At 47.6% G+C, this 11,681-nt stretch overlaps 1 protein-coding gene across 1 annotated transcript; it reads right to left on the reverse strand.

Annotated features, from left to right (window-relative positions):
• Positions 1 to 208: 208 nt before the first annotated feature.
• Positions 209 to 11,587, reverse strand: LOC310670001 (uncharacterized protein; the record flags this gene model as incomplete). The annotated part of the gene is made up of 8 exons (XM_083458576.1): positions 11,216 to 11,587; positions 8,638 to 8,766; positions 7,727 to 7,882; positions 6,746 to 6,856; positions 5,751 to 5,837; positions 3,898 to 3,996; positions 1,919 to 2,012; positions 209 to 377 (listed from the first exon to the last, which is right to left on the reverse strand). Coding segments are annotated over exons 1-8 (983 nt in total), but the record flags the coding sequence as incomplete, so codon positions are not given.
• Positions 11,588 to 11,681: the final 94 nt, after the last annotated feature.

Genomic DNA, 11,681 nt, shown 5'->3' on the forward strand with positions numbered 1-11,681 from the left:
ACGTTCTTCACAAATTTGTCCAATCCTCTTTTAAAGCCATCTAAGTCTGGGGCCAACACTGCCTCATGTGGACTCCCATGGTTTAATGTACTAATGGAATGGCGCCTGCCGAGTGGAGAAGGCCGGAGTGCCAAGGATAAGGCAGCTGTCTAACTGGCGAGGTGTTTGTTGGGACAGGCTGAGATTAAGGGAAAATGGATGTGCTCACCTATAGGCTCCTTGGCTGGACCCTCCTAGCTGCCCCACAGCTCCTTGGCCAGCCAGCAGCTGGTAGAGGGGGTTGTTGAGACGTGAATATTGCAGGTTTGGGCTGCCTAAGTAGGGCCTGTTGCCCCCACCTGAGAGCTGTGCTGCCAGCATGCTGGGATCCAGAGCACCTGGAGGGAGAGAGGAGGAAAGTGATTGGTTCAGCATCTCCCAAAAGATGCAGGGCACATGGTCCTCATCAGAAGTCAGTGAAACAGACCATTGGTCCTCTAGCTCAGTACACTGATTGGCAACGACTTGAACCTGGGAAATTCTGCATGCAGGGCAGATGCTCTCTCTCTGAGCTATGGCCCAATAACCCCCCCCCCCCCAAAAAAAACCCACTCTGTAAATCCTAATTTTGGATATAATTGGTCACAACATAGGGCTCAAATGCTCACTGGGCAGCCTTGGGCCAGTCACTATCTTTCAACCTGACCTACCTCACAGGGTTGTTGTGAGGTTAAAATGAGAGGGGAGAACCATGCACACACCACATTGAGCTCCTTGGAGGACCAGTGGAGTATAAATATACTAAACAAACAACAGGTCCATTTATTTTCCTGCCGCACCATTTAGATAAAAGAGACCGAGTTCCTGTAAAACATCTTATTTCAAACCTCTTGGTTCACTGCTTAGGTGTGGTTTGTTTGTGATTTTGCCAACCACCATGAAGTTCAAACCATGCCATCAGTGAAAGAATGGCTGACGAAAGGATAAGAGTTGCCTCCCACTGGAAATATCGTGGCTTCAGGTTGTTTTGGACTACAATTCCCATCATCCATACCAGGGGACATGCTGGCTGGGGCTGATGGGAGTTGTATTCTAAAATGCCTGGAGAGCACCAGGTTGGGGAAAGCTGTCTTAGAGAGTGCAGAGGTGGATTTACTGCTGGCTCATACTTTTTGGAGGAGAAAGGGGCTTTTCACATCAATGGGTAAGGTGGATGGCATTCACTGTTTACTGGAATGGGTGTTGTACTTTGTGTTTTAATGAACAGAAGTCAGTTTTTGTGCTAAAGTGATAACAACAACCTCTGCAAGCAAAATGTCATGTATATGAACCTTACCCACCCACCTCCAAAAATAGTATTCCTTGAATTTTTCCCTTTTCCCTGTCTCAAGTTTTCTTTTTTTATAATATTTTTATTCATTTTCAAATACAAATTTATATAACCAATATCAGAATTTATCACATAATCTTCTTTTTTTTACTTCCCCCAGTTTCTCTGCCAATCTTCCATTTTGTTTATTTATTCACACATTTTCTAATTTTAATATTGCCTTTGAAATATAACCTCCCCAATCTTATTCCCTTTTTTACAATATTCCTCATATTTTCACAGAACATCTTGAAAGCCTACAAGCATTGTCTGTTCATCACATATACTTTTCAGATAATCTGTCAATTTTCCCCAGTCCTCGGTGAACTTCTGGTCTCGCAAATATCGAATCTTCCCCGTTAGTTTATCCCCTGTCTCAAGTTTTCTGCCCACTCCAAATAACTGGTTGCTAACTCATTTCTGGGCCCAATCCAAGGTGCTCACATTCATGTTTAAAGCTGTAATTGACTTAGGCCCCAATACCTGAAAGACCACCTCCTTCTTTGATTGTTGTAACCCACCCTAGAACCTTAAGGTGAAGGGTAGGTAATTAATAATAACAATCCATACCATGCATAGAGAGGGGGCGCTGTGCAGTCCTGGCCGTGAGGCGTTCTCCTCTCCTACGGGGGAGACTTGCGGTCCTCTGCAATCCAATTGATCCCTGGGCAGAGAAAACAGGAAGGTAAGAATTAGGGTCAAAGCTCCCACTCTACTTCTCCCCTCATGCTTTGAAAAGAGCCAGGTTTTTGTTTGTTTGTTTGTTTGTCTGTCTGGTCATTTCTTAGGCCGCTTTATGAGAATTACATCCAGTAAAATCCATCACACATAAGCAACAGAACTTACCTCTTGAGCACCAGAAATAGAGGGAATGATTCAACAACATGGAAGAAGGGTCTATTAGCCATGCTGGCTATCTAGAACCTCACAAGCGGCATCTAACTTAACTTGTTTCTTCAGTGCAAGGATTTAGAGCAAAATGTACACCAGGAGGCTTGGTTTGGTCAGAATTGAGTATACACTTCCAGAGTTAATGCTAAAGACATCACTTCTGGTAAATGAGCCTTTTCTACTTTTCTCGTTGTTTGGTTAATGATTCCTTGCCAGAGGTAACTGCTAGAACTTTGTGTGTGAAGTTCCCCCATAGAATGATCCATTAGAACCCCAGGGGACAGCTTTGCGGTGAAGATGCCTTCAGGTTTTGACTCCACCTACCCTGGTTGACCACTGGATTCCACTGGCCAGGGAGAGAGTTTCCTGTGCCGGCTAAGACTCGCAACAAGAGCTCCGCGGGGCCTGAGCAATAGCATACTCCTGAATTACGGATGATTTGTTGATCCTAGCTTGCTCCTCGCACCTGACTCTGGTTCGCCCTCTGGCTGCGATTTGCTCTTTGGTCGTGACTGACTGACTGATCTCATGGCTCCTGGTTCACCTCCTACTGCCTTGCAAGGCTCAGCCCCAATTTTTCCCTAGCAAAGGGCAATCTCATTTTCCCAAGTCTCTGTCCTTTTGCCCCATGAGTCACTGCCATGTCTACTAGCCATGATGACTATGCACTACCCCCAGTCGGAGATAGTAATGTTTCTGAACACCAGCAGCTGGAAACCACAGGAGGGGAGAGTGCTCTTGTGCTTGGTTCCTGTTTGCAGGTTTTGTTCCACTGCAAGAACAGGAAGCTGTGCTGGATCCAGCCTGATCCAGCAGGTTCTACTTGTGTTCTTATGCCAACCCGCCATCTTTGTTCCAGCTTGCAGTGGTGGCTGGTGCCCATTGGAACTGGTAGGGCAGGAGGGCAACAGGAAGTGGAACCACAGCCAGAATCAGAAGGCAGGCATGTGAGGACTGGATGAGGGCAGGCTGAGGTTGCTGAATGTGTCCTATTTGCCCTAACAGACCTCCACTGCAGCAGTTAAGCCATTGGATATCTGCTGCCTCTACTGCTGGGACGTGGGTGGTGCTGTGGGCTAAACCACAGAGCCTAGGGCTTGCTGATCAGAAGGTCGGCGGTTTGAATCCCCGCGACGGGGTGAGTTCCTGTTGCTAGGTCCCAGCACCTGCCAACCTAGCAGTTCGAAAGCACGTCAAAGTGCAAGTAGATAAATAGGTACCGCTCCAGTGGGAAGGTAAACAGCGTTTCCGTGCACTGCTCTGGTTCGCCAGAAGCGACTTAGTCATGCTGGCCACATGACCTGGAAGCTGTATGCCGGCTCCCTTGGCCAATAAAGCGAGATGAGCGCTGCAACCCCAGAGTGGGCCATGACTGGACATAATGGTCAGGGGTCGCTTTACCTTTACCTTACTGCTGGTCCATGATCCAAAGCACCCTGAAGAGATGCAGATGCCCCATTCTCTCCCATCAAAGACAATGCAGATCCAAAGGAGCTATAGCAAACATCTCACATAACCTGGTTGCCCTATGGATGTTTGGGAGTTGTAGTCTGCTAACTACAGACTACAGGGGAAGCACAGCTGCAGAATCACGTCTGTACACATAAAAGGAAGATAAGACACTGAAAATCAACACAGACTAACAGGACAAGACAGACCTTGACAGAACTGCGGACGGAGAAGACACAGGAAGAGGAGTCTGATTGGTCGGAACCCAACACAATGACCTTCCGGTCCGTCTTTTGGGTGAAAGTGAGCTGCAGGGAGAGACAGACACAGATAAAAGGATGGAAGCGGTGTTTCTCCTCCCCCCACAACCCCCCCCCTGAAATACTAAATCAATCCTCTGTTGCTTTTACCACCAGAACCAATCAAAAGGGTGTGAGATTTTTCAGCATAGTGCCAGCAAGCTTTTCACATGTGGTCTGGCAGCATACACGGTAGTTTACATGATTCCCCTGCCCTCCTCCCCTGCAAGGTTGGAGAGGCCAAGTTGATTTGCACAAATTTAACCTGGTCAAACTTCCCTAAACAGGGCTGCCTTCAGATGTCTTCTAAAAGTCAGGTAGTTGTTTATCTCTTTGACATCTGATGGGAGGGTGTTCCACAGGGCAGGCGCCACTACCGAGAAGGCCCTCTGCCTGGTTCCCTGAAACTCACTTCTCACAGGGAGGGAACCACCAGAAGGCCCTCAGCGCTGGACCTCAGTGTCCGGGATGGACAATGGAGATGCTCCTTCAGGTATACTGGGCCAAGGCCATTTAGGGCTTTAGCACCAACACTTTGAATTGTGCTCAGAAACGTACTGGGAGGCAGTGGTAGGTCTTTCAGGACTGGTGTTATATGGTCTCGGCAGCCACTCCCAGTCACCAGTCTAGCTGCCGCATTCTGGATTAGCTGTAGTTTCTGGGTCACCCCTAGCCCTTGAATATAAGTTTTGCTTGGTGCCCACACAACACACTCCTCAAAATGATGTTCCGTTGTATATTCCTGTTTAACAGGGATTTACCATTTCTGTAGAAAATCAGATCAGCACATGGAAATGGTGAGTCCAGATTGAACAGGGGATAAGAATATAAGGATGGTATTTTGGGGAGTACTAAAAAAATGAGCATGCCAGAGCAGCTCTTAAATTTCAGAAGGCTGCCCCCCTCTCCATGACACTTGTGTTTCGTTCATGCACTAAAGGGGCTAACTAAGAGTGGCACCTTTTCTCTTGCCCTGGTTGTATGCAACAGGCAGAAATTCAACAGGCACAGCCTCCCTTAGATTTGCACCATTTGTTTATTCAAGTTATTTATATGCCACTTCTTTCAAAATGTTTCCAGATTGTTTTGAATACATTTTATTTTATTTTATTCTTCTATTCTATAAAACACAGCAATAATAATAAGTAAGATCAGATCAATGAAAAGAAATACATTAACACAAAGCACAGATTAAAGCAGGAATTAAAACAGCCATGCAAATACTTCAATGGCAATGTTTTAAAATGTGGGATCGCTAGGCTGGAGGAATGTTGAATTTCTGCCTGTTATACAGCAGCAACTTTAGAGCTGAGATCTGGGGTCCCCCTCTGCCACCCCTGTGAATTTGCACCCACCTGGGTACAAAAACACACACAGAATCCTGGCTGATGGGAAACTTGGGTCACGCTCATACTGTCACTAATTTGCAGGTGGGATCCCATCACCAGTTGCGCTATTAAAATAGATTTGGAGCTCTTGTAAAACAAACCCTTTTCCAAAAATAACTGGACTTTTTACAGTAAGGAAAGTGACGAGGAAATGCACCAGAAGGGAATAAATAACATTTGCTTGAGGTAATGTTGCAAAACCTCCCTGTAAAAAAAATCAGAACGAATGCTCAAGAAACCCTATAACATCCCCACAAAATTTTATGCACACAAATCTGGATGACCACTCAATAAGCAGGCTGTCTGGAAGAGGACTTGGTCTTGGGTGGACACTGGCGGATGGAGAGACAAAAGGGAGCACCTGAAAGGGCTTACCTGAGTGACACCCTGCTTACTTTCAGAGGAGTCTTCTCCACCCTCCTCCGAATACTCCGGGCCCATGTCCATTAGGCGATTTTTCTCCTACACCAAGAACGACAACAATTCATATATATATAAGGGTCTGGTGACTTCTGTTTCAGTGTATCTAAAGAAGTGTGCATGCACACGAAAGTTCACACTTATAACAAACTTAGTTGGTCTCTAAGATGCTACTGGAAGGAATTTTTTTATTTTGTTTCGACAACAAGTCAGTTTTGTAGACAGGTAAAGTCCAGTTGCAAAAGTTGCTTCAGGTCACCTTGACCCATGAACGGATCTGGTGCCCCATTCATTTCCCCTCCTCCCACCACCCCACGTCTTCCTACTATCAGTTCACCCACAAAAAATAGGTACTCTTCAACTGTCCCAGTAAAACTGGAATACCCACTTTTTTCATGCGAGAACACAATGCTCGTTTTGGGTGCCATAACCTTGCTCCCCCCCCCAAAAAAAAAAACCTGCCATGATCTCACTCAGCACCCCATGCAGGAGCACAGCTCTGGAAAAACTGTGTCTTTCAGGGGCCCAATCTCATGCACGTAACGTGACTCGCATGGACACCCCCCCTGGTTTTTCACCTTGACGTGTTGGAAGGTATGAGAATAGCATCACGGTGTATTTAGTGCCCTCCCTCCTCACAATAAAACCCCTGGTCTCCTCCATTGCCATTGGGTCTAGCGCCACCTGCTGCTGGGTTTCCTTGTCTTCAGCCCCACCGAGTCCCAATGGGAACCAGCCACCACTGAAGCCTACGAGCCAAAACCTCTGGTTTCCACCCCCAGAAAGTAGCTTAGTGGCAGGGAACTGAAAGCAAGACTTTGCATTAGTTGTTATCGTTGGGCATGGGAAGTAGACTGGTGTGGGAGAACAGGGAACCTGGGATCCTGGGTGTTTGCCTGGCTTTCAGCCAGAAATTCCTTGCTGCGCCAAGATTCCTGGGAATTCCTTACCGCGTTGAGATTCCTGACGGCCTCGCCTTTCTCTTGCGCAAATCGCTGGCTCTCGCCCACCATTTGCTCCTGTGTCAAACGGGCCTGTCCTTCCAGCCTCTGCACCGTCCTCTGGATACGGGGGAGAGAACCAGGTTAGAATCCTCAGGCTTCAGGGCAACACAGAGCTCTATTGCACCTAGGATAATTATACACAGGGAGCCCCTCTTGTGTCGTGGTCAGGTGCAGTAGATGCAAAAACACAACCCCAAGGTTATTGACTAATTAAATAACGCTTAGCTGATGACTCATCTCCCTTTTCACAGATTTAACTATCACGTGTGCAGAATACCCCAAGCTAAACATTTGTTTTGGGTTTTTTTTAAAAGCAAAAGATGGACAGGTAAATTGTGTGCTAACCTACAGTTTTAACAGTGCTCCTTTATTGAAAGGAAAGGCCATCTTCTTTTTCATCCTTTACTTTATACATATGACAGCAGGAAAAAAGACAGATAACACCCTTCAAAAATATACTTAAGAGCCTCTAAGTCTTGATCCCTCTGATTAAAAGTCGGCACCACTAGTTCAAAGGTGACTCCTGCATCAATTGAGCAACTAAAATTTCAGTTGGTTGATCTACTGATTGGACCAGATTTAAGTGTGCAGTCAAAAGAAAACAAAAGGAAAACAGAAGTACCAGATCCGTTTTTCGTTGCCTTGGCAAAGCAGCCTGGAGCACACACAAAACCACCCATGCTACTTTTTAAAGAATAAATGTGTAAGAAATAAATGCTGCGCACATGAAAATGGCAGGATAGGAATGTCCCTCCTCATCCTGAAAAGAAAAGCATTGCAGCAGCCTTTACACCAAACTGGTGCCCTTGAGATGTTTTAGACTACAATTCCCAACCAGCACTGTCAGGGCCCCAGGTCAGAGAAGGCTACTACAGGGTGAGACAAACCCTGGAACTGGATTTATGGGTCATCAGGACTGCCACTTACCTTCCTTTGGTTGATGCTGTTCTGCAGCTGAGTGATCTCTTGGGCCAGAGCCTGGCAGATGGCCTCCTTCTCCTCATCCAACCGGCTTTCCCGCTCCAGTTGCTGGAACTCCAGATCTTCATAGCATCTCAGGGCTCCATCTAGCATCTCAGATGTCTGGGTAGAGAACCAGAGTCAAGATAGACTTCTGGGTCCCATCGGTTATTGCCAGAAGGACCCAGTGGTCAGGGAACTTATGCTACCTGCCAGATTCCCACAATTTGCAAGCCAGTAGAAGTTTCTTCCTGGCTTGGATTTTTTTAGGCCTGCATTGTGGAGTCCACCCTTCCCCAACCTCCTGGTGCCTTCCAGATGTTTTGGACCACAACTCCCACCCAACCCAGCTGTGGTGTTGGGGGCTGATAGCAATTCAAAGCCCCCTAATTAGGGGAGCCTGTCCTAGATTTCACCACTAGAGATCGTAGGTTGGGAGAAACCACATTTTTAAATGCACACAGCACAGACAACCCTGTTAGAAACATGCAAACACAAGGAGCTGCTGCCTTATACTGATCAGACCATTGGGCCCATCAAGCTCAGCACGACCCACACTGACTGGCAGCAGCTCCCCAAGGTCTTAGCCAGGAGGTGTCTCCCAACTGTACCTGGAGACACCGGGGATTGAACCTGTGATCTTTTGCACGCATGTGTTCTGCCAGTGAACCACTGCCCTTCCCTAAAGGTCTAGGCTAGAGCCCTTCTCTCCCTGATGCCTATCTTCCTATAAGCAGAGAGTTTGATGCATGTCTTCAAATCGCACCTCTGCCCCACTTGCTGTCTCAAGTGGTAGCAACCAAATCACACAATCTGACCTGCTTTTCGCATGCCGCCATACCAGACCTGTTTCTGGCAGCTCCTTGCTGCCCACTCACCTCCTGAAGCTGCTTCTGCATCCGTTCCCGCATGGATTCGGGCTGGTTGTCCAGGTGGATCTGTGATTCAGCATGCTGCCTCTGCAGCTCCTCTACCTTGTGACGCTCTCTCTGCAGCCGCGCCTTCTCCTGCCGAAAAAGAGGGCAGGGAGAGCATTACTACATCTCAATGGGCAGCAAATAACCAGCCACTTTTGCTCCACCTAGCAAGTTACCAGATTAGGTGTTCCTTTCCCAACTGTGATCGGCGCTGCGATAAGTGCCGCTTGGGAGGCCAAGTTCTCACTGATGAAATAAAGGCGAAGTGCAACACTTCAGAGTGCAGGCAGGCGTGCAGTTCAGGGTAGGGTCACCTGGACTCAGTCTACCCATCACTTTTGCCAGCATGGGAAGATTGGAAGCTGCCTTGTGCTAAGTCAGACACATTGGTCCATCACATTGGTGACACTGCCCAGCAGTGGTTTTCCAGGTGTCCTCCCAGTCCTACCTGAAGATGCTGGGATTTGAACCTGAGACCTTCTGCATGCAAAGCAGATCCTCTTCTCCCACTGGGGAATGGAAAGATAAAACTCGTCGCTAAGTAATCAACATTTTCCTCCTTTCCTGTGTTCTCTTCCTTCTTGTTGTGCTGTTATTCCTCACTGCTTCAGGCACTTTGACCTCCCAGCCCACCACCAGAGACCAAGGTGTTGTGCTCTGCTAGGAGCAGACTTTGGACATGAAGTTTTAGCACCCTCCTGTGTGTCAGCTACCTGTTAAGTTCCTTGCACTACTTAATTACAGGTACTTTTGAAGGTTTTGGAAGAACAGCTTCTTTATGCATATATATTCTTGGCGACAGCTTGTTGTTGTTATGCAGAAGTCCTGTGATGTGGGCTGCATGATGACAGCATTGCATTTTTATTTATATAGGAGGAAAATATATATTGCATCTGTCATTTATCTTCATTTATGATGATAAATGATCTCAGGGCAGGACGCAACCATTTGCCATTTCTTCCCCCTACCACACACACAAAAAGCTGAGAGACCTAAGACAAGCAGGGAGACAGTGGGGGTGGCCTGCATTGCAAGGGGCTGAGCTAGATGACCCCTGGGTTCCCTTCCTACTTTAAGTTCTCTGAGTCTAGGACAAGAAAAAACATAAGTAGGAATATAGATAGCTGCCTTACACTGGTTTAGCTAGCCCACTATTGTCTTCACTGATTGGCAGTGGCTCTCTAGGGTTTCAGGCAGGTGTTTCGCCAGCCCTACCTGGAGATGCCAGGAATTGAACCCAGGACCCTTGTGCATATAAGGCAAATGTTCTACCAATGGGCTACAGTCCTTCCTCCATTCTGTGTGTAGGTGTGGTGGGGTTTTGTTTTCGTTTGACCAAACACCACTTTTCTGTCAACTTAAGCTTTGCTTTACTGTATTATATAACACTAAAAGGCCAAAGTGGTGAACAATAATAGGGATGATGAGAAAGCCTTTGAATTTCAGTTTCAGTCTCCAAATACAGACAAACAAAGAGCCTCATGGCACTTTAAAGACTAACAAATTTATTACGGCATAAGCTTTCCTGACCGACAGTGCGCTTCATCAGATGTGGAAGGTATATACATCCATAACATGTGTGTGTGTGTTCTAAAAGGAATGTGCATTGAGAGGTTAATGTGCATAGCAAATGGCCATTGTGCACATTAACCAGGCCTCATGGGGAATGTGCATATAATCTTTCCAAGAAGAGGCAATAATGTACATTTCCCATCAACAGACGTACTCACCAACTGCCCTTGCGGAATGTGCATATGTTGACTACATTTTGCACATTCTCTGGTCAGAGGTGTGCAATCGGCCCACTGCCCGGGCTGCTTCCAGACCACTGCCTGATCTTACATGACACACAACATACCCTCCCACTGATCATCAGAGCAGTAAGAAGGACAGGAGGCTCCAGATACAGATTAATTTTTTTCTGCAGTCCATCCTCGGCCACCTTTTTTCACCTGTTCACCAATCAACTGAGCAGCACAAGGGGGATTGCAGGGAGATGAAGAATGCAAAGCTTCCCTCCCCTTGCCACAGCCCTGATGGACCTTCCCACCATCACACAGGAGGGAAGATTCATCCAACTGGAAGAGTTACCCAGCAGGGAAAACAGAGCTGGCAGAGAAAGGGTGTGATCCTACCCATCCATGCATCATCCTACCCATGTGCCATTCATCATCAGCTCAGGATGATGCTATCTGAGCGACCACACATGATCTGACTTTCAATACTGTTTCGGGGAGGTCACACTGTTTTGTTTGCAGTCGGTGCATATCCTGCAACTTCCTACTGAAATCACATAACAAATGTTCCTGCAAAGCACAGGGGGGTTGGGCTAGTTGACCCTTGGGGTCCCTTCCAACTCTGCAATCCTATGATTCTATGTCCCAGTTGATTTTTTGCCCCGCTTTTGCCCTTCTGGACAGCAGTCATGCGGAGGCATCCAAGGAGCACCTCAGAGCAAATGAAAGCATGTTGCAAAACACACCCGCAATAAATCGCCAGCCTGAAGAGGCCCCTGGAGGCTGACGAGAGTACGACTCACCTTCTCTCTTTCAGCGTGGCACCTGCGCTCCGTCTCCCCGAGGCGCCTCTGCAGCTCCAGCAGCCGTTCCTCTTCCCTTCTCAGCTCCTGCCTCTCCTCCTTCAGTTCTCCTTGCAGCAAGGCTCCTTCCAGGTCCATCTGCTGAGGAAGGGGGCCATGTCAGAGGCGAGGTGCCGAAACATCCTGACTGGCGGCTGGCCAACCTCTACACAACCACCAGGTGGCAGACGGGCAAGCGGAATCATGGGATAAGAGCAATCGAGGAACACAGGGGAAGTTCTAACTTCCAGGCTCCCCTGATCCGATCTGACCATTAGAGAACGCTCCTGAGAGCACCTTGGGAACTAAACACCGTGCGGCGAGGGATGCCCCATTCTGCAGAACCAGCAGGTCCTGCTCTCTATGTATCTGTGACGTGCCTCAAGCCTTTCCCCACCTGCCTGGGTGTGGTGCCTCCACCATACCG

The sequence above is a fragment of the Podarcis tiliguerta genome, assembly GCF_965153285.1.
Source record: "Podarcis tiliguerta genome assembly, contig: HAP1_SCAFFOLD_304, whole genome shotgun sequence".
Taxonomy (NCBI): Eukaryota; Metazoa; Chordata; class Lepidosauria; order Squamata; family Lacertidae; genus Podarcis; species Podarcis tiliguerta.